This window comes from Otolemur garnettii, unplaced genomic scaffold, assembly GCF_000181295.1.
Source record: "Otolemur garnettii isolate 467f Iridium unplaced genomic scaffold, OtoGar3 scaffold00062, whole genome shotgun sequence".
In the NCBI taxonomy this organism is placed as follows: domain Eukaryota; kingdom Metazoa; phylum Chordata; class Mammalia; order Primates; family Galagidae; genus Otolemur; species Otolemur garnettii.
In genome coordinates this window covers 132,567-155,517 of record NW_003852457.1, presented here as the reverse complement: position 1 = coordinate 155,517, position 22,951 = coordinate 132,567, and the positions used below count along the sequence as shown (strand labels likewise).

The 22,951-nt window shown below is 51.1% G+C and overlaps 1 protein-coding gene across 1 annotated transcript in view; it reads right to left on the bottom strand.

Moving 5' to 3' along the window:
• The window catches only part of MROH5 (maestro heat like repeat family member 5), a 65,682-nt gene that overhangs the window by 20,576 nt on the left and 22,155 nt on the right, over nt 1–22,951 (bottom strand). Inside the window, exons 7-19 of the mRNA XM_012806998.1 lie at nt 21,714–21,821; nt 21,294–21,410; nt 20,524–20,643; nt 19,322–19,468; nt 18,641–18,763; nt 17,973–18,052; nt 16,568–16,703; nt 14,763–14,858; nt 13,820–13,924; nt 12,161–12,296; nt 11,752–11,930; nt 8,983–9,132; nt 8,082–8,236 (exon numbers count right to left, since the gene is read on the bottom strand). Coding sequence (XP_012662452.1) covers nt 8,082–8,236; nt 8,983–9,132; nt 11,752–11,930; nt 12,161–12,296; nt 13,820–13,924; nt 14,763–14,858; nt 16,568–16,703; nt 17,973–18,052; nt 18,641–18,763; nt 19,322–19,468; nt 20,524–20,643; nt 21,294–21,410; nt 21,714–21,821 — 1,652 coding nt within the window. The remainder of the gene's footprint in view (nt 1–8,081; nt 8,237–8,982; nt 9,133–11,751; nt 11,931–12,160; nt 12,297–13,819; nt 13,925–14,762; nt 14,859–16,567; nt 16,704–17,972; nt 18,053–18,640; nt 18,764–19,321; nt 19,469–20,523; nt 20,644–21,293; nt 21,411–21,713; nt 21,822–22,951) is intronic.

Below are 22,951 nucleotides of genomic sequence, written 5' to 3'. Positions count from 1 at the left end.
CTGCCAACTCAGAATTCCATACCCAGTGAAATGTCATCTAGGTGTGGTGAAAGAAAATAACTGCCAACTCAGAATTCCATACCCAGTAAAAATGTCTTTCATGATTGAGGGTAAAATAAAGAAAATTTCAGGCAAAAACTGAGAGCATGTGTTAACAATAGACCTAAACTAAAGGGAATTCTGGAGGATGTGGTTTAGGCTAGAAGGAAATGGTGTCAGGTGGGAGGTGAGAGTTTTTAAAAGGAATGAAGTAAAAGGAATAAAATGTGGGCAGTTCTAAAGAATATTTATTTGTGAGATTAAAAAACATAGAATTAAAATAAACAACAAGGGCATTAAAATTGGCAGTGTGTTAATTAAATTGAAGATTTTTAAGGTTCTTTTTCATTTTGAGGGGGTCTGGAAAGAAAGTATAAGTGCTAAATTCAATCCCATACATATTGACAATTATATTACATGTAAATGAAATAAATTCTTCAATTAAAGACAAAGATTGGCAGGCTATTTAAGATTAAATGTTGTTTACAAAGACATGTCTAAGGAAACAAAAGAATGTAGGGATACATGGAAAGAGGCACGCTGTGCAATACTTTCAAAAAACACCCTGGTATTGCTCTATTAATATTAGTACATACATAAACAATACGACTCAAGAAAACTATATTAATATTAGGCAAATGGAAACCTCCAACCAGTATGAGCAATATGATACCCTTTATATGAAAATATAAAAATTATAGTGTTTATAAAAATATTTCATATGAAATTATGAAAAATATTCTTAGGGATATGTTTAAATGAAGTAAGACCATTAAAAGGAAAGCAAAGGAATGATGAACCCTGGTGTGAGCCAGGGCATGGAAACCAGTGGTTGTAGACGGCAGTAGGAATGTATGTAGCCTGTTTGAACAAGCACACCTCCACAGAAGGTACCAAATTGCCAAAGGGAAATAAAAAGATATCCAACTTCTTCATTATTTAATTACAAAAGTAAATAAATACCATAATATGATTAATAGCACCACCAGACTGGCTACAATTTTGATGATTGGCTAAAAATTTGATCCCCAGTGTTGGTGAAAATGTGGAGCAATAGCAAGCTTCAAAAAATGCTGCTGGGAGTGTAAACAGAACATGCTCTTTGGAAAAATTTTGCATCATACATTAATGTTGGATCTGTGTATAGCTTTGTTACTGGGGCACTTCTGGCCCAGATGCACACAATGTGGAGACTGAGTGCTTTTGTGCAATGGGGCATGCATACAAGCAAGGTCAGGACAGCATCAGTGATCACAGCACCAAGCAGGAGACAACCTGCTGGGAGCGCCTCCAAGACCAGGCAGAAGCCTGTTCAAACTCAGTTGTGAGGTTCCATCCATTTAAAATGCACTTCTTAGAATGTTAGACATGAAAAATGTGCTTCTTAGATTTGAGGAAGCAAGATACAAATTCTGATGCATTTCAAATAGTTATAAACTTCTAGGTAGCTGAAGGTGATGCCTGTCACCTCAGTTCCTGCCTCCCAAAATTTCCTTGAGAAACAATGCAGAACAATAAGAAGGAAAAAGTAAAACTACACAAAAACTATGACCTCTGCATAAACATGGAGAATACCCAAACTTCAAAATTACCATAAGCAAAAAGAGAAAGAATGACCCTCTGCAGCACCCAGTCCCCATGCTCCACTGCGGGGTGAGCAGACAAAGGCAGACTGAGAATGACCCTCTGCAGCACCCCGTCCCCATGTTCCACCGTGGGCAGACTAAGTGACACACAGGGACAAGAGAGCAGGGGTGGGTGACAGCACCAGGGTTTATCTAAACCACCGTCAAGAAGACTAACTCCACACTAAGTCTTAAAAACAGTAACAAAAAGTTCAAGTAGGTCAGGGCACCAACTAGGAAATGAACTTAAAAGTATGTCCAGTTTGAAAGGTGGCCTTTAAGATGCTCAGCTTTTGGGAGAGAAAAAGGCAAAAAAGAAAGGAAAAGTATCCTTTGGAAATTGGGTGGCAAAAGAGAAAGAGGTAACAGGGAAATATTTAGGGCCTTACAATAGAAAAGAGAACCAAAAAGTGGGAGGACACATTTTTGCTTACCACCAAATGAAACAGTCTATTAAATTATCTGGACTTTGATATATTGACAGAAGAGGGTGCCATTGAACTTGAAATCCTATAAAACACTCCAAGAGCACAGGCATGAACAGGAACAAAATTAACAGATCTGTACAGTTATTGCAAATCAAGAAACAAAACCCAACACACACAAAGTGAGGAAACTCCCCCTGAAAAACAATTATGAGGCAGCAAAACCACAAAGATGGCATTTATTCCAAATGCAGTTAAGTACACTCAAAGAAGCATTTAAAGATATGAACAACCACCCTGAATTATAAATTCGAAAAAGGATAAAAAACTCCAATAAGAACTGAAAAGAGAGTTGATGGAATTCAGGAAAGAGATGAAAGAGCTGAAAAAATTATCTTAGAAATGGGTAAAAATTGCAAGGTGTTCAAGAAAGATAAAACTCAAGTGAAAGTTTAATAGGAAGCATTTAGGAAAGGAGGGAAAACAACCAAAAAATGAATGTGAATTGAGGAAAGTAGTAAAAAGACACCAGGCACAGTAGCTCACACCTGTAATCCCAGAGTTTGGGGGGCCAAGGTGGGAAAAGCACTTGAGATCAGGAGTTTAAGACCAGCTTGGGTAAAATAGTGAGCCCCCCCCCCATCTCTACAAAAAAATAATAAAAATTAGCTGGCTGTGGTGGTGTGCATCTGTAGTCCTAGCTACTGAGGAGGCTGAGGCAGGAGGATCACTTGAGTTGAAGAGTTGAGGCTGCAGTGAGTTACGAGGACACCACTGCACTGCAGCCTGGGCAACAGAGTGAAAGAGGTAAAGAGTGTCAGAGAGCAGTGGAGATGGAAGACAGGCAAGGAAGGAGGAGCACTGTATTATTGGAGTCCCCAAGGAAGAAAAACGTCAATGAAACAGAATACATTAAAAACTATCAATAAGAAGACTTTTCTGAACTGACAACAAAAAGATCTATATCTACATAGCCAAAAGATGTATCAAGTGCCTGGAAAAGTTAACCCAGAATGATCAACTCTGAAACATTCTCTGGTAACATGATTAGATGTTAAAGAAAAAGAAAAAACCCTCAAAGTCTCAGGGAGTAAGGCACTGGCCCCATATGCCAGAAGTGGCAGGTTCAAACCAAGCCCCAGCCAAAAACTGCAACAAACAAACAAACAAACAAACAACAACAACACAACAAACAAACAAACAAACAAAACCCTCAAGGTCTTTAGGCAAAAAGATCAAATAACTTATAATGGCAATAAAGTTTCTGTCATTAGACTTTTACAAAACAGTGCAAGGAAACAATGGAACAATATTTAAAAAATACTTAATAGAAGAGAGTGATGTGTACATAATACACTAAAAACAAACATGAAGATGGGAGTGGAAATAGTACACATCTTGACAATGTACAAACGTTGAAAAGTGGGGAAGAAAGACAGAAAGAGGAAAATAAAATAATCTCACTGATTGTTGTGTAGGAAGAGGGTGGGAGTGCAAGGGTATCAGGTGTTATTAATACAAATGGGAAACTGGGTGTTAAAGGTTAAATAATAAAATAGAGGACAAGGGCATAAAAATAGCTTAGGAGCACAAAGCTAACTAGAACAAAAACACAATCCTTCCTAAATTAAAAGAAAATTGAAGTTGGGCAGCACCTGTGGCTCAAAGGAGTAGGTCGCTGGCCCCATATGCTGGAGGTAGCGGGTTCAAACCCAGCCCTGGCCAAAAACACCCCTGCAAAAACAAAAACAAAAACAAAACAAAATTGATGTCCAAGAGCAAAGAATAAATACTGTGTAGAAAGAGCAATGTAGCAAATATAACAAAATATGCAGAAACACACAAGTCAGGACAGACTAAACATATCAATCACATCAGTAAATATCAACGGGCTCAGCTCACCTATTTAAAGAAAAGATTTTCACTTTGGCAGAAACCAAGACAAACTAAATGTCATGTATAAGGTATGCACCTGAGACAAAGTGGATTCCAAAAGGTCAAAATAAAGAGGCGGACAAATGTGTACTGGACAATGGAAAGTCAAAAAGCAGGGCAGTGGTCCTGATGACAGCATGGAAGTCCAGTCCTCCAGGCATCACGTGCGTCAGGCAGGCAGCTCATAATGCTGAACGTCACGGTTCATAGAGAAGGCAGACACTTAATGCATACGGATGGACCCAATGACACAGCAAACATCTTTATGAAATGAAAACCACAAGACTTGGAAGGTCACGATGATGGAAACACAGTCATGTTTCTGTAACTGACACTCAGTACCAGACCAATCAAGAGGACAGAAAAATGAACCAAGAACCTGGAAAACGTGAACTAGACAGTCAGCAAGGCAGCCTTGCGAACACCTGGGCAACCTCATTTCACTGCGCTTTACTGCTGTTTGCAGGTGTGACGCTTTACATGTTGGATGACTGCGCTGACCCTGCCTCTAGCAAGTCCATTGGCATCATTTTCCCAACAGCCTGTGCTCACTTTGTGTCTCTGCATCACATTTTTATAATTTTTACAATATTTCAAACTTTTTCATGATAATTATGTCTGTTTTGGTGATCTATAACTGGTGACCTTTGATGTCACTATTGTAATTGTTTGGGGGAACCATGATCTGCACCCAATAAGCGTGTGTTCCAACTGCTCCATGTGCCAGCCCTTCCCGTCTCTGTCTCTCCCCCCTCTCCTCCCATCTCCCTTGTCCCAGAGACACAGCAATATTGAGATTAGGCCAATGAATAACCCTAGGAAGGTCTCTAAATGTTCAAGTGAAAGGAATAGTCTTAAGTCTCTCATTTTAAATAAAAAACTAGAAATTATAAAGCTTGGTGAAGCAGCATGTTAAAAGCTGGGAGAGCCCAAAAGCTGGGCCTCTTGTGCCAAACAGGCAAGTTGTGGATGGGAAGGAAAAATTCTTGCAGGAAATTAAAAGTGCTACATACGAATAATAAGAAAGTGAAAACGGCCTCATTGCTGATAAAGAGAAAGATTTAAAAGTCTGGACAAAAGATCAAACCATCCCCTCAAGCCAAAATCTAATCCAGAGCAAGGCCCTGACCCTCTTCAATTCTATGGCGGCTGAGAGAGGGGAGGAAGATACCCAAGAAAAGTTTGAAGCTGCAGAGGCTGGTTCAGGGGGTTGGAAGAGGCCGTCTCTATAGCACAGAAGTGCAAGGTGAGGCAGCAGGTGCTGCTGGAGAAGCTGCAGCACGCTGTGCAGAAGTCTAGCGAGGATGACTGTGAAGGTGGCTACCCTAAAGTATGGATTTTTCATGTAGGCAAAACAGCCTTCTACTGGAAGTAGATGCCATCTAGGACTTCCACAGCTCGAGAGAGGAAATCAGTGCCTGGCTTCAAACCTTCAAAGGGCAGGCCGACTCTCTTGTTAGGGGTGAATGCAGCTGGTGACTTGAAGTTGAAGCCAGTGCTCATTTACTGTTCCCAGAATCCTGGGGCCCTTAAGAACGATGCTAAATCTACTCTGCCTGTGCTCTAAAATGGAACGACAAAGCCTGATGACAGCACATCTGTTACAGCATGGCTTACTGAGTATTTTAAGCCCACTGATGAAACCTGCTGCTTAGAAAAAAAGATTCCTTTCCAAAGATTACTGACAACGTATCTGGCCACCCCAGAGCTCTCATGGAGATGTGCAAAAAGATCATGTGGTTTTCCTGTCTGTTAACACGACATCATTCTGCAGCCCATAGATCAAGGAGTCATCGTGACTTACAAATCCTAGTATTTAAGAAACACATTTTATAAGGCTGCGGCTGCCAAAGACAGTGATGCCTCTGATGGATCGCAGCAAAGTCAACTGAAAACCCTCTGGAAAGGATTCTCCACTCTAGACACCATTAATGACAGTCATGATTTATGGGAGAGGGTCAAATATCAAAATTAAGAGGCATCTGGAAGTTGAATCCAACCCTCACGGATGACTTTGAGAGGTTTAAGACCTCAGTGGATGATGTGACTGCAGATGTGACAGAAAGAGCAAGAGAATCAGAATTAGGAGTGGGGCCTGAAGATGGGACTTCATCGCCCCGATTTCACATCAGATTTGAAGAGATAAGGACCTGCTTTTTACGGATGAGCAAGGAAAGTGGTTTCTTGTGTGGCGCCTGTGGCTCAGTAGGTAGGCTGCTGGCCCTATATACCAAGGGTGATGGGTTCAAACCTGACCCTGTCAAACTGCAACAAAAAATAGCTGGGTGTTGTGGGGGCACCTGTAGTCCCAGCTACTCTGGAGGCTAAGGCAGGATAATCGCCTAAGCCCAAGAGCTGGAGGTTGCTGTGAGCTGTGATGCCACAGCACTTTACTGTGGGCGATAAAGTGAGACTCTGTCTTTTTTTAAAAAAAAAATAGTGGTTTCATGAGATGGAATCTACTCCTGGAGAAGACGCCATGAACACTACTGAAATGAAAACAAAGGATTTAGAACACTGTACACTTAGCTGATAAAGCAGCGGCAGGGTTTGGGAGGATTGACTCCAACTTTGAAAGAAGTTCTACTGTGGGTAAAATGCTATCAAACAGCGTTGCACACCACTGAGAAATCTTCAGTAAAAAGAAGAGTTGATTGATGTGGCAAACTTCATTGTTGTCTTATTTTAAGAAATTGCCACAGCCACCCCAGCCTTCAGCGCCCAGCACCCTGATCAGTCAGAACCAGCAACATCAAGGCAATACTCAACTCCAGCAAAAAGGTTATGACTCACTGAAGGCTCAAGTGATTGGTAGTGTTTTTAGCAAGAAAGTCTTCTTATAAATTAAGGCATGCACACTATCTTTCAGGATAGGATGCTACTGCACACTTCCCAGACCACAGCACAGTGGAAACCTGACTGGAAAACCAGCACACCGGGTGGCTGAGCTGCAGTGGTCTGGGATCACTCCTGTCATATCTGCAGGTGCTTCTGTATACCTAACTCTACACCTGATGACAGAAAACACACCTGCTTCTCAAGTGTCCATGGGACGGTCACAGAAAGTGTTTAGAAGGTCAGTAAATTCACAAAGTAGAAGTATTACAGACAACCTTCTTGCCGCAAGGCAGCAGCAATAGAACACACTAACAGAGAGAAGAGGTCTCCTTCACACAGAGACTGGACATCTTCCCAGAAACAGCTCTCTGGCACTGAGAGCCCTCGAGAGCTCTTCTGGTGACTCCTGCACTTTACTGAATAGGAGGCAGGTGCAGCAGCTGGGGGCCAGGGACCTGTGGGGTGCAGGTGCACCCTGTGTGGGAGGAGGGAGATGGGCCGGGACAGGTGAGAGAGTAAGAGGTATGCAGGGCAGTGGGGTATGGGTTCTGAGTGAGCTGGAAGGTGGGACGAGGTGGCATGCAGATGCTTGAAGCTGGTGATGACCATGTGGAGGGCATGGACGGCTGTGGGATGGGGCAGCTGAGAGACAGGAGATCCAGGCTCAAAGAAGTCAGGAGGGAAGGATGGCTAAATCCCTGAGAGTCCAGGCAGGGGACTGAGTGGGAGGGCTACCTCTTCGAGGAGCAAGGGGTGAGCTAGGGTGGTGTGTGGTGGATGGGGGCAGGTGGCATCCACTGAGGACCTGGAATTCAGAGCTGGGATTTTAGTGAGGCCAGGCCACAAGCAGCAATGACCCTGGCCTACCTCATGGCCCAGGGTTCCCAGGGCTATGGAAGAGAAGCCAGCCCTGCCTGAGAGGATGGTGGTGGCCTCTGGGAGTTGAGTGTGGTGGGGTCCTTGGAGGAGGAAGATGAGACACAGGGGTCTTTGCTGGTGAATGGTGAAGTGCTGGTGTTGGCTGGGGTCTTTCCGGGAATATACAGGGTCCTGGGCCCCTCCCCATCAGGTGACAGGGTGGTGGAGGCTGGGGCAGGGTGACTCACAGTGAGCATGGCCCCCCAGCAGTAACGAGATACACGAGCGGGTATGGGATCCCTCCCTGCACCCAGCCCTAGGTAGCTGGGAGGGAGCAGAAGGGCAAGCTGGGGCCAGGCACCTGTCCAGGGGGATGGAGAAGTCCAGGAAGGCCGCCACCAGCTCAGGAGTGTGGCTCCGGGCCAGCAGGGTGATGGCGCGCAGGGCGTTTTCCTTGGCTTGCGGGATGCGCAGAGAGCAGAGGTGGATGTGGATGGCCCGGCCCATGTTGGCCACCTGTGGGGAGGGGGCAATTTGAAGGGAGGCTGGCTTGCCCTGGGAGCTCTGAGGGGGTGTCCTTTTTGCCCTGGTAAGCATGAAGCCACTTAAGGTATTGTCCTGTCCTGAGCAGTCTTCCTGTCCTGAAGATGCTGGGTCTTAAGGGTATCCCAGTCTGAGGGGAGGCAGGTCCCCCACGCCTTGCGTGGCATTGGAGGTCTTCACACTCTGTCCACTCTGCCCAGTCACCGTATGGTTCAGACACTGCCCCTGAATCTTGCTGCTCCCTGTGCCTGGAGGGCCCCTCTGCCTTCTCCTTTGGACCCATCTAGCTCATCCTGATGCCCCGTGCAGTGACCCTGCCCGACCCCACCTGTCCGCAGGCCTGGGCATCAGGCATCCTCGTGCTGTGCTGCACCTCCCCCACCTGCAACCACTTCTGCCTCTGCAGATGCCATGCTGTCCTGCCAAGGTCTGCTGTGTGTCTGCTGCCCTGCGTTTCCTCCTCACCCAACCTCTACATCAGAGCCCGCAGCTACTTCTGGGTTGAGGCACATGTGCCCCATGATGCCGTGGTCACTGCCTGGGACTGGGGGACTTGTGTGGGCCAGCTTTCATTCGCTCATTAGTTCAAACCCTCAGACTATGTAGGACGGGACCTGTGTCCACCGCCATCATGCCCAAGGCCCTGAGCCCAGGGGGCTGACTGCTGGGCCTGCCCTCTGCCCTGGCCCAGCCCTCCGTGGGTGCCCCAGGCCCCTCACAGTCTTCAGCTTGGCCCCGTGATCCTGGATGACAGCAAGCAGCATCTCAGCAGCCGCCTGCACGCAGAAGGAGCTGTTGGAGCCCAGGCTGTTGATGGCTGTCCAGAGGAGGTCGTTCAGCTCCCCCACTGTGAGATGCTGTGTGATCTCCTGCAGCAGTGGGGTGGGGAGAGTCGTCACCTGGGGCCCTTGTGGCTGGCACCTGCCTCCCCACTTCTGCTTTACCCCTCTCCTCTGCCCAGCTCCCAAGTCTCTGGGCATGTCCAGCCTTTTGAGCACTCTCTGTGTTCCCAAGCACGTGCCCAGAGATTTTCAGCCTACTATTTCCACCTCTCTGGGAGCCAAACACAGTCAGGTCTCTTTCCTCACTCAGACCCCGAGCTCGTCTGGGGACTCAGTGGCCCAGCCTGCCTCTTCCTCTCTCCTCCTCATAGGGCTTTGTCATCTGCCAGCTCAGCCAGTGGGGTGCTCACCTCCACCAGGCCCTGCCCTCTTTATGAGCATTTTAACCAAAGAGAAAGTGAACTTCATGGCTAAGAAGGATCTTCAAGGTCACCTACACCAACTCCTAGGCCCAGAAAGTACATGAGCTGCCCTTGGCCATGGAACAGTGCAGAGACAGTGGACCAGGCTGGGCTCCTATGCCCACAGCAGCACCACCTCTACTGTGCTGTAGAGGTCCACAAGCAGACCATGAGCTGCTCAAGAGTAATGAAGGTGGTGGTTCTGATCCCTGCCTCATAGCCTTAGATGACAGCCTCCTGGAGGGAGGTCCTGGGCCAGGTCACTGCTAAACAGATGGGGACCTGCTGGTACCTGCTGGTTACCAGCCACATGGAGCTATTTACATTCACATTTCATTAAAAATTCAGTTCCTCAAAGATACTGGCCATATTTCAAGTGCTCAGTAGCTCCATGTGGGCAGTGCCTACCTTGGGTGGCAGAAATACAACCTGTCCATTCTTTTAGAGAGCCCTACTGGACAGAGCGGGCTCAGCACATCTAATCAGGAGAAGCTAGGAGGCTGAAGCTGCAGTGATAAGAGGGGCCTGACAGAAAATTAGGAAGTTTGTGAGGGTATAAGGATGGTAAAGTGCTTCTTTGCCTATGAGTTTCTTTGTTGCAATTTCTTTGTTGCAATGTTTGAAAAGTCTGTTGTGTTCCTGTATATTCAAGAATATAAAAATAAGTGTTAAATAATGGATATAAGAATATTTATGTGTATCTTATAATTCTAAAATTTGGTACAAAGCTTTTGAGACTGTTAGGTTATTAGTGTGTTGGTTAGAATGTCTAAGTAAATTTAATGGAATCTTTGCAGATTGTAACAACTTTGTTTTTGGAATATTAGGCTAGAATATCTGTTGTAAGATTACATTTAAAATTGTTAGCTAGAATGTTAAACTTCTGGCTACAGTTTTGGCATTTAGAAAGTTTATGAAGAGATTCAATGTGGAATGGTGGCTAGACACTTGAATCCCAGAATACTGTGACCTCAGGCTTTACAAAGTCTTTTGAGGTGTCTTACTTTAATCAAAGAAATGAATAAATATGAGGTGGTGGTGAAGAGGATGGTGTAGGGTCATAGTAATGGTATGGACATGAGGGTATAGTCATGGTGGTGGTGATGAAAGTGCTGTTGGTGGTGGTGGCCTTTGTGATAATGAAGGTGGTGATGGTGGAGATGGCGACAGTGGTGGTGTTGATGGTGGTGGGGTGGTGATGATGGTGGTGGGGTGGTGATGATGGTGGTGACAGCAGTAGTGATGATGAACTAGTGGTGTATCTAAGATCACATGAAGAGTCAGGAACAAACTTGGGACCAGAACCCAGGCCAAAGCGTTCTCCAACCCAAGCCTGCCCAGACCTGCCTCCCCATGATTAGCAGACCCCCTAATCCTCTCCCCTTATCATTACTTCCATCTGCCCAGGCAGAGTCAGAATATACTGTGGACACCCACAGTCCGTGTGAAGGCACCACACAAGGTGGTGCAAGCTGCTCCTTCCCAGGTCCTAGGCTTGTGTTCCTACTCACTCAGCCCCTGCCCCCGAAGGGCCCACATATTCTGGGGTCCTTAACTGCTGACCCCATAGAGCTGGCAGCCAGTGAAGCCCTTCCCTCCCTCCCTGCCTCTGCCCTCAGCCCAGCTCTCTGAAGCCAAGTGTCCTCCCTGCTGGGCACAGACAATGGATGTGTTTGCCCCAAGGCTTTAGATTTTCCACATTAATCGTCTCAGCACTCTGACCAGTTAACTGGTTAACTGGGACTGGATCAAGTGGCACAAGAGACCGACAGCCATGTGCTGCCATTTCTTCATCATTTGGTTCAATCTGGCTTAATTTCTCGGGTGTTGTGAAGGTCAGCTATACCACCAAGTGAGACCCCACCCCCAATCCCAGCAAGCACAAAGGGCTCACTTAGCCAGGGTTCAGCATCAACCACGGGTAGACAAAAGTCACCGTCTCAGAGGGGACTGAGGAGGCTCATGCCACATTACCCCACATCCCACTTGCTCTAAGCCTCATGTACTGAAGGTAATACAATTAAATCACGATGCAAAGAGGGGCTGTAATGGGGAAATGTAAGCAGTCCAGGTAAGGCTGGAAGGGTGAGGAAGGCGCATGGTGTGTCTGCGGACCCCAGCCCTCAACAATGTGGGGGGTGTGTAAACTCCAGATTCCGTGGTGTATCCCCCACCTCCAGATACCTTGGGTGTGCTCTGGACATGCCCCCCACCTGGACCTGCCCACGACTCTCAGGGCTTTGACCTTGATGACTTGGGAGCTGCTGAGCTGAAAGACCTGGTTCTTCTCTTGCTGTAACATTGTCTCCAGGGGGTCTGGGGGAGTCGCCCTCTGGTCTTCACTGCTCCAGGGTGGGGCTTCGTCCTCGCTGGACTGACAGAGCTTCCTGAGGGTCTTCGGGGTTACCCCTGAAGCTTCTCTTTCTGGCCAAGGGCAGGGTGGGGGTGAGAGCTGGGCCATAGTGGGCTTGGGGTGGGGTCATTTGCAGCCAGTGGCATGCCTGTGCTGCAGTTTGGGGAGGCCATTATAGGGCTATGGTTCAGACCAGGGTTGGGTTTATGAGCAGATTTGGGGGGAGGCTGAGTCCGAGGGTACCGGTGTGGGTCTGCCTGAGGTGGTGGTAGGAGGGTGCTGTGGAGGCTGGAAGGCTTACCTTTCTGGTACATGAGGAGCTGATGGAGATGGCACAACCCTTCCAGGCTGGAGTTCTGGGTGGCCTTGTCTGGGTCCTGGCATAGGACACCCAGCATGCCCACCAGCTGCCCAAACCTCTTGAAGTTCTCTTTTGGCTGTGTTGGGAGTGCAGGGAGCTGCTGACAGCACAGCCCACCCAGGGAGCCCCTGCCTGCCACTCACTCACCCTGGCACTGCTACCGTCAGAAGTGACCACCTCAGACTGTGCGGCAGGGCTGAGACTAGGGTTTGGGCAAACTATGAGGGTTTGCCAAAACCTCAGAAATACATGGAAATAATATTTTAAGGAAACATTTAGAAAAACCAAAAGTAATGCAGAAAGCTCCACCATGCACAAAGTCTCAATATTTTTAACAAAGACAGGATCCAGCCCTGCATGCGAATGACCCTGCCTCTCTGGCCTTTCCCCTAACTCTGGCCATGGTGCCAATAAAACTTTATTACAAATACAATGGCCCTTGGACCACAGTTTGCTGATTAATTTTCTTTTTTTTTTTTTTTTTTTTTGAGACAGTCTCACTATGTCGCTCTGGATAGAGTACCGTGATGTCACAGCTCACAACAATCTCAAACTCTTGGGCTTAAGCGATTCTTTTGCCTCAGCCTCTCATGTGGCTGGGGCTACAGGTGCTTGCCACAGCGCCTGGCTAGTTTTTGTTATTGTTGCAGTTGCAGTTGTCATTGTTGTTTAGCTGGCTGGAGCCGGGTTTGAACCCGCCAGCCTCAGCAAATGTGGAAGGCGCCCTACTCACTGAGCTACAGGTGCGGCCCTGCTGATTAGATTTTTTAAAACGTCACATTGAATATGGATTTTTTGGTGCTCTGGGGAATTCTGCTCCTGAGGCAGCTGCCTCACTTGCCTTAATGAGGTAAGAGGTGTGGAAATGGACTTGGAGTGAACCGAAGTTACTTGGAGCCCATCCCCAGGGTCCCTCCTCTTCCCAGCTTCCTGTGGCAGCACAATCCCTATATCCCTCTGGTAATCTGTCTCCTGTCTCCATTAAAACGGGCAGCTAGTGGAGCAGCAGGGCCAGGACTGAACTTCCTTGTGGCCCTGCCTTTCACTAAGGAGCTGATGCCTGCCTGGGCTGATAGATGCAGCAGCACCAACCCCCTGCACCTGCTGGTGTTCACTCAACCCAAGGGCAGCTGCCACAGATCAGGTTAGTGGGACCATGAACTGACGCGGCCTGCCCTGGGGCACCAGGGAGTCTGGGCATGGTGGCTGCTCCATATAATAACACGGACCCCCATTTGGTGGAGCTGCACAGAGGAGGGGCCTCCTCCTCCTCTGATTCCCACCGCGGCCCTCTAAGGAGTCAGGGTTCAGGGTGACTGGGGTCTGGGGTCAGTTGTGTGGCCGGTCCTGCCCTCCCAGGCCTGCTTCCCCACATTTACAGAGAGTGACTAGCTGGGTATCTGTCAACCTGAGCCCAGAGAAGGCTGAAAGAGGGTCAGGGACCCACCCTGTCCTGGAGGCAGGTGTCCAGGGTGTCCTGGGAACCCCAAGAGCCCTAGCAGGCTCTGGGAGGAGGACGGCTCAAGTTGGACCCCTGGGCTCCAGAGCAGGAGGCCCAGCCGGCGCTGGGGTATGGACGCAGGCCGAGCTGGTACTCACATCCAGGAGAAGGTTGTGGCTTAGGAATTTGAGGAGGCTCGTGCAGCTGCTTACAGCCCGCTGCCTCTCGTGTGACTTCTCCGACGCCAGCCAGACGTACATATGCTGCAAGGCGGGCAGGGTCAGGGAGCCGGTGCAGGCGGAGCTGCAGCCACAGAGGGCCTGGCTCCGCCCACCACCAGCCGGGTCCCACCCATCGCCCCAGGCCCCACCCACCCTGTGTGGGTTCCAGGGCGTGGGCCTCACCTTTTCCCGGGGTTCAGCCCCCTGGCTTTCTCTGTCCCTCTGCAACCCCTCTGCCCTCTGAGCCTCATTTTGTCCTTTTGTAGCAGGACATATCCCCTTCTGCTCAAAACCGTTTGAAGTTCCTGGTTCTCAACCTTTTCTGTGCCATGTACCCACTTCTAGAACAGCACTTTCCCCATTGGAGAATAGCGTTACAAGGGAATGCAAGACGGCTTGAAATAGTTACATCCAATAGCTTTAACCCAAATCTCAGCCTCTTTTTAAAGGCGAGATGGGATTAGTTTGTGAGTCTGAGGTAGGATAAGGATGTATATGGTATTTGGAGATTCTGCGACCTAATGATGTCCCAGAAAACATCTGTGATTTCACTGGTGGCATCCCCTGTGCTCCTACGGGCATGCCGTCTTGCAGCTCAAGGTGAGGAAACCTGCAGAAGGCATTTCCTCCCTCCTGTGTTTCCACCTGGACTTTCATCTGGCACCTCAGGTGGGCAGCGCCTGCCTCACCCCTGCCCAGCTTCTTCCCTGCCCTGGCACCTGCTGAGCAGCCTCACTCTCCCCACCCCCCCGGACCCCCAACACTTCCCTCTTAGGCCCCTCATCCTCCAGCCATGGAGCCTTCTCCACTCTGGCTGCTGGTCTCATCCCCGCTGCTCTCCTTGCCCTGCTCCCCCCCACACCCAACAGGCAGCCCTCACCGACAGCAGGAAGTGCAGCTCTGCGTGGGTAGGGTTCTGGGTGATAAGGCTGTGCAGCATTTGGTCCAGTGCCTCCAAGGTCTTGTTGTACAGGGTCTGTGCAGGGGTGAGGGGCAGCTCAGGCAACACCAGGCCCCAGGTGGTTTAGGGTCAAGGGCTGCTGCATGGTCTGAGTGACACCTGTGGCCTGTGCATGCCAGTCTGTCCCCCATTGGAGCTCATCCGGTGCCCACAGAGGGGCTCTCCACAGTCCTCATTAAGCTGACACGGAGACGAGGGAAAGAGGCTGTGGGACCACCAAGGGGCACAGATTTCTCAGTGGCCTGGGCGGGTTTATCCCCAGCTTGGCTGGCTTCCTGGGCAATGACTTGGGGTAGTGACCTGGGCTCAAAAGGGTCCTGCACTGGGTTAATGTTCTGCTGTCTGAAATCCTGTCTTGAAATCTTTAACAAGTTTTAAGAAAGGGCTGGTGTTTTAATTTAGCACTGGGCCCTGCAAGTGGTGCGGCTGGCTCTTGCTGGTAGTCTTACAACCCAGGCCCCCCATGTTTGCTGCTTTGCTTGCTAAGCATGTTCAGGGAGGGAGGGGACCTCAGAAATGTCCCTGTCTACCTTGCGGTCTGGGGTCTACCAGGTGCAGAGCCCTGGGATCCTGGGAACTGGCTTCCTGTCTTCCCCTCACCTGGGGACAGCATGAAGCCAGCCCACCTGTCAAGGTGGAGGCAGGCAGCGGGTGGGAGAGCAGGAGCCCTGGCCCAGTACTCCCAGCGCTGGACCCCTTGCCACCAGGGCACTCTCTGGGTGAGCTAGCTATAGTGTCACCCTGTTATCTGGTCACTCTGGACCCCTGTGGGGTTGGGGTGGGGGCAGACGCTACCCTTCTGGAGGGCTATGGCCATGGTGTTGTCCTGGATGCAGGGGACCCCTCACTCTCACCATCTCAACAAAAGTGCTAATCTGTTCAGTTCTAGGTTGGACCCAGCCTAAGGGGGCAGGTTTGGGGTTCAAACCCTGAACCTCCTGCTGGACAACTTCCTTTCTCTGGAGCTATTCTCTTAACTCTGGAGAAGGTCATATAAAGTCCTTAGAAAGGCTGGCACATAGTAGGTGCTCAGTTAACCCCAGCTGGCTGGTCTTTTGCTTCAGGCTGTCAGAGCCTGGTGAGCCATGTGCCCTCTGCTAATGGCCATGAGCAATGTGAGTGGTTGGCCAGGTCTGTGGATAGCAATCCCAGAACTCCTTCCTCTGGCCTCATGGGGGGTAGGGTGGGCTGTACAAGGCCTGGTGGGAGATGACCAGTAAGTAGCTGGGGGTGCGAATGGACTCACCTGCAGGTATAATAAGGACTTAGTGTCTGAGTGGGGTGTCTTGGACCCCTGTGAGAATGGGGAGCTCATCCCTTAGAGGGAGGCACCACCTTTCCTCTCTGCTTCCCTTAGGCTGCTGGGGAGTTGGAGAAAAGCTCTAGCCTGGCCTGCCTTGGAGACCCCACAGGGCTGACAGCCCAGCGTGCCATCCTTGCTCTCAGGTCTGCAGGGAGCGAGAGAGGCCATGCACACTGCCAGGTACCCCTGCACCCCCACCCCCGGCTCTGCTCCCATGGCTCATTTCAGCCTCCTGATGTTCAACACCATCAGTTTTAGTGACATTATTCCCCTTCACAAGTGGGCAAACACGCAGGTACTCAGAGGAGCTGAGAAACTGTCCGGGGTCCCCCAGCCCTGGAGAGTGGGTGATGGCCAGCCTTGCTCTCCCAAGCATGCTGGTGTCTTTCCTCTGCTCAGGGTTTAGGCTCAGGGACCTCACCTTGATGTTGGGCGGCTCCAGAAAGAGGCAGGAGTGCTTCTCCAGGACGTCCAGCAGCGGCAGGGCAAACACGCTGCGGAAGCAGGTAGAGAGGAGCTTCGACTTCTTTTCGAAGTCCAAGGGTGGTGGCAGCTCACTGTTGGGGAGACAGAATGGTGGACCTGGGGACTGGGGGAGGCCTGCAAAACTGGCCTGCGAGTGCCAGGAAGCACCCACTTCATTCCATGGACTCCAGCCTTCTGCTCAACATGGGGCCAGGGCTGGCTGTACACACACGCCTCCCTGGGGCCTTGTGTGGTATGTCCCAGCCAGGTAAGCTCCTGCTCACTTCTCCTTTCAGTCTCTGGCTTTAGAGAGCTCCTTGGTGCTGATGACCCCAACTTTGTGTCTCTAGTCAGGTGTGTAAGGAGTGTCCTGCTTCAGCCCAGCCTGGGTGTACCTGTCACTGTGCAGGGCAATACCATCCTTCTCGTGGCCTGGAGCACAGCTGCTGCCCCTTCTCGGGTCATTTCCCTCCCCTTGGGCTGTGTCCAGTACTCCAGCAGGTCTTGACAACTCTACTTCACACTTTATTCAGTATTGAAAGACTTACTATTGATCAGGTCACCTGTTACCTTCTCCTGGACTGTCCTGGGGGTCCTGACTGGTCCCCCATTTCTTTTGCTGGAACCACCACCTTTTCCCCACTCTGTGTCCAGACATTCCTTCTCAAATGTAATCTTTCCAGAGGCCCAGCTTCTCTCAGCCAAGAGCTGACATCCCTGAAGTGGTCTCCCCACAACTCCTGGGACCTCATCAGTCCTTGCCCCTCACTCAATGCCTGCAGCCACCCTGGTGCCCTACTTGTCCTCCAGTAACCCCAGTATGCATCAGTCCAAGGGTCTTTGCACTTGCCATTCCCTCAGCTGAATACTTGCAGGGCTCGCTCTCTGACCCTTTTAGGTCTTTGTCCCAAAGTCCTCTTTTAAGCAGCCTATCCTGGCCTCAGGCTGTGTCCAAGAGCCCAGAAGAGCTCTGGGCTCGTGGTGGGTGCACAGTCCACCGGTATTCTACCAGTTCTCACTAAGCCTCCACCCTGTGAAGATTTGACATCCCCTCCCTGGCTTCCTCCTATCTTGTCTTCTTTCCCTGCCCACATCAGTCCCTGTCGTGTGTGGGGTCCCTGGAAGAACCAAGTGACTGGAGGGGACCTGGGTGCATCCCCTTGCTCCCTGAGTGTCAGTCTCAGAAAACTGGGATCTTGGCTGCTGGCTCACAGCTGGTCCTCAGAACCCAGAAGAGTGCCTGGCACATTGTAGGTGCTCAGCCTCTGACCTCCCCCCCACTTCACCGTCCTGCCAGCACCCAGCCCGAGTGGAGAGGCTGCCTGACCCTGTGGAGGGCCCTGTGTGGGCCAGGGGCCTACCAGAGGCTGGAGATGATGTTGATGGTCTGCTGGCGACTCAGCGTGCACAGGGTATCTTGGGGCTCCTTCTCCATCAGAACCTGCATGGCAGGGATGGGGTTGAGTCACTCAGGCCTGGCCTGTCCCACTATAACACCAGGTCTCATCTCCACTTGTAGACCTCAGTGCCTGAACTATAGGATTTTGTTCCAGCCCACAAAGCTCTGGGGTCAGACAGGTTCCCCATGTGCATGACCACTGGCAGGTCCCCAAACTGCTCTGTGAGCTCATAGATATACGATCTGTTGCACACGTGTTCTGTATGTATGTGGCAAGGTGTGCAGAGCAGTGTCTGGGTTCCAGCGGGAGTCAGGGAACAGGAACTGCTCTTTAATTAATATGCTTGTTATTGGCTGTTACTATAATTGCCTGGTCACTCCTGGGGGACCCATGGGACCTCTAGCACCACAAGCTGCTGTAGCCAGTCTGGGCCCTCAGTGAGGTCAGCAGGTGTACAGGGGGTGGCACTGGCCTCTGATCTCAGCTGTATCCCCTGTGAGGTGGACATAGCCATTTTGGGGTCCCTGGAAGAACCAAGTGACTGGAGGGGACCTGGCTGTGCATCCCTTCCACCCATTCCCCAGTGGGTGGTTTGAGGGAGGTGCCCTCCTCTGCCCCATTGCACGTACCATCAAACATTCAAGGAGCTTGGAGGTCTGGGCGAACTCATAGCTGTGGGCGCCCTCGTCCCGATGGATGGCTCCCATCAGCATCAGGATGGCAGAGAGGAAGCTCTGCTTCAGTATCTCATCCTGGCATGAGGTGGGCCCAGGACAAGGGGACAGGGTCAGGGTTGAGAGGACAAGAGTGTGTGGGAGAATGTGAGGGTGTGTAGTGTGACCCAACGGCAGCAGGGGAATTGCTGAAACAGCAGAGACCAGTCAGGTGTAAACCCTAGGAGAGTGCCTGTAAGTCTCTTGAAACACACCAGTCCCAAGCCCTAGTGCCACTGCAGCCATGTGGTCCCCCTGGGGCAGAAGTAGCTCTGTGAGCCTCTCAGAGAGACCCAGCTTGGAGGCCCCTGGAGCAGAGTATGGAGTCCATGTGGCATGATAGAAGTTACCTGACCTGTCCATACCCACCTCCCTTTCCCTAAAAAGGGAAAACCCAGGATTTGCATTGAGAGAATTCTGGAGGGGGAGGGCACTCTGGAAATTGGGCGAGCAGTGGGGTGAGCTCCCAGGCCTGGGAGGCCCAGTGCCCCAACTCTGATGAGCTAGTGGGCTTGTTGGACTGGAGTCCAGACCCAGTCCTGGGAGGGGGTACAGCAGGATACTGGGGCCCTCTGGAGGGCAGCCCTGGGCCCATACCCAGGAGCTGTAGTGGAAGTAGAAGATCATCCGTGACAAGATGTTGTCTACCCAGGGGAGGATGTGGGCCTTGGCCTTGGCTGCCACCTGTCCATACGCCAGGAGGATGGTGCTGCTGGCCCATTTCCACTGTAGGTCCTCTGTGTTCTGGCCATGGCCGTAAGGGGCAGATAAGGAGTGTCGGGGTCAGCAGAGCTCTGGAGGCAGGGTGTCCTGAGGGGTTGGGGTGCTGGGCCCCCAATGACCTCAGCAGGAAAATGGGGGAAGTAGAATTGGCTTTTAGGGGATTGGATGGGCCTTGTCAGGGCCACTCAGGAGCATGTAGGGCACTCACTCTGCTGGAACTGGCTGGAGTCTAGGCCCTTATCACCCCCTCCTTGAGGAGCCCAGGGCCGTGAGCCCATCCCTCCCCCACCTCCCCCAGATCCCCACTTCCTGCTGAACGGGCAGCATCTGGCTTGTGGCCCCCCTTGGGCTGCCGGAGGCCTGGGAGCATCATGTCTGACTTAAAGAGGTGAGGACATGGAACTTCGGCTCTGGTGGGACCTGGAGAGTGTGGGGGGCAGGTGTGTTCCTGTGGCTCTTTGTGACTAAGGCGCACTCTGAGGGCTTGTGATGTGGGCTCGGCCCTGCTCTGCCACTTGCTGGCTGTGGGACCACAAGACTCTTGGCCCTGGCTGGGTTGTCAGTGGTCAGCTGTGAGCAGACCTGGGGATAGTGTGCATGGCCACCTTCCCCTCACTTGTCCTTGGGCTCCCCACCCCGAGGTTCAGTGTCCAGCATGGTTCCTCCGGCAGTGTGGAAGGGGCGGCACTGCTGTATGTTGTCCGCTCACAGGACACAAGGTTGCTCTCTGACCCGTGCCTCACATTTTAGAGGGGTCAGTACCAAGGGTCAACGGTAGACTCTGAGCATGTCACAGGTGTGGCGAGGCTTGTCATTGCCTGGGCCCCTCTATTTGCCAGGGACTCCCCAGCAGCCCAGGGAGGGAGGAATTATTATCCAAGAGGGGTAAACTGAAGCACAGAGGGGCTGCACTGCAGGGGGGTTAGTGGTGGGACTGGAGCCCAGGGTTTGAGGCTAAAGCTCACACTCCTGATCTCACCCCAGGAGTCCCAGCTTGGAGTCTGGGGCTTCATGGAGGGTGAGCGTCCCGGTGTCCCTACCTCTTGACAAGGTCCCTGTGGCCCCTGGACTGGTACCTTTTGGGAGAAGCTGTGGAGGCTGCATTTGATGGGTGTGCTCCGACCAAACCGGTCCAGAACAGCCCAGACATCATCCAGGTGGCGGGTCGCGGCCAGCCCCAAGGTGAGAGCAATGCCCTATGTGGGTGGGGACCAGGGCCACTGATGAGGGCACCACAGGGCCACAGGACTGGGCCTGGGCTCTCACCTGGCAGGTGTGAAAACTAAGGCCCAGGTAGGGGTTGGGGGCTCCTCCAAGGTCACAGGGCATCCACCCCCCACCCCACATGCTTTAGGACAGGCAAGTCCAAGCCTCGCCCATGGGGCATCTTGTATGGGGGCTAATGGGTGGGCCTGGGGAGGCAGGAGGCAGAGATGGATCCTTGGAGGTCTGTCATCCCTCACCACTAGTTCTGAGCAGATGTATGCTGGGGTAGGGATGAGGAGATGTGTGTGGGATGAAGGAAGAAGACCTAAGTTGTGGGTGAAGTCAGGGATCAGTCTGTGACCAAGGTCAGGGCTCAGACCAGGATCAGGGTTCAGGGCTCAGTGTATGAAAAGGCCAGGAGTCAGGCTGAGACCAGGTCAGGACCCAGGTTATGACCTGGATCAGTGCTCAGTGTGTGGCCAGTGTCAGGGTTCAGTGTATGACCAAGGTCAGGATCAGGTGTCAGTAGGGAGAAGTCTCCGTCTGTGACCATGTTTAGGGCACGTGTCACCAGCCATTACACTAAGCCTGTGGTCAGGATCAGGTAGTCATGGGGACAGGGTGGAGCCTAGGTCCTCACCTCCCTCTGCTTGGGCCACTGGTGGGATGTTCCCAGGAGAGTTTGCAGGTGTGTCCTGACCGTGGCGCTGTTCCCTTCAGCTTGAAGGATGAGCCCGTAGTAGATAAACAGGAAGGTCTGTGGGAGGGTTTGCGTCCTGTCCTGAGCCTGACCTGCCTCCCTCCGGTGGCCTGCCTGAGCAGCTTGGCCCCCTCAGTCGGCCTCCCTGGCCCTTCAGCCATCCTTGCCACTCTGCTCTGGGACTGTCTAAGCCTCGGTGGTGCAGCAGGGTGTGGCTCCAAGCCCTCTGCCCAGGCCCCCCATCCTTGCTTCTCTGGAGCACATCAGTTTATTTCTAGGGTCCTGTGCATCTTGTGGATGGAGCCCCTGGGGCCCTGTGTGGGGCCAGCAGGGGTGCCTTGGGGGAGGCGGGGGTCCCACCTTTTCTGGGGGCTGCTCCTGTTGGGTGGGGCTGGGTTTGCTGAGTGTCCACAGTAGCTCCTTGGCCCACACGTCTGTGTTCAGGAATGGGACTGACTTGATGGCCATCTATTAGCAGAGGACGGGCAGGGGTGGTGTGGGCCCTTCCTCCACCTGAGGGTGGGGGGCCTCAGTCTGTGCTGGCCCCAGTCCCCTTGGCCTCCCTGAGCCCTCAGTCCATCACTCCCTCATCCCTTCCCTCTTCTGAGTCTCCAGGACCCAGCTGTCTTGTTTGTTTCTTGGCTCTTAGGGATGGGGAACTCATTCCTCAAGATATCCTCTCTGGAGGTATTTGAGGTGAAGCTAGAAAACCAGGAGCCTAGGGGACTGGAGAGTCTGGTCCTGACTGTGTCCCCAGTAGTGACTAAGGGCCTCAGACATAAGAGAAGTGTAGCAGTGCCCCTCTGTGGGTGGGTGCCCAGAGGCAGAGGTCTGATTCATTCTTGGCTGTGTCCCCGGCGCCTAGCCCAGTGCCTGGCACATGACAGATACCACATTGATTTCTTTTTCCAGTTAATAAATGAGAGATCAAATGAGTGAATGAAATGTTCCCTCAGAACATAAGGTCCTGAAAGTTCTGTTTCTAAGATCACATGATTTTGTAACCATTACAAGATTTCTCTATTTTCAATGTTTTCAGATTCTGTGTCCTAACAATTCTAAGGTTTTTGATCCCAAGCTTCTTTTGGGGTGGAGATACCCTCCTTAAGTATGATCTCAATCCTCAAAATCTTAAAAGAAAAGATCGAGAATGTGAAGATAAACATTTTAAAAATGTTTGCTTTGCAAAATTACTATAAATTAAACTGAAAGATGTAGTAAAGTTTTGTTTTTTCTGTTACCTAGTGCCAAAGGTTGGTATCAATGATAAACAAGGAACGTTTTGTAAATCAGTAAGGAAAAGATAAGCGATCCATTTTAAAACGATGAAAGGACATACATGTGATGAAGATACTATAAATTCAAGCCTGCTAATATTTAAGGAGTAGAAATTAATATTATATATCATTTTGGTCAAGGTGTGCAAAAAAGGCTCGGTGCCTGTGGCTCAAGTGGCTAAGGCGCCAGCCACATACACCTAAGGTGGCAGGTTCGAATCCAGCCTGGGCCCACCAAAACAACAATGATGGCTGCAACCAAAAAATAGCCAGGTGTTGTGGCGGGCACCTGTGGTCCCAGCTACTTGGGAGGCTGAGGCA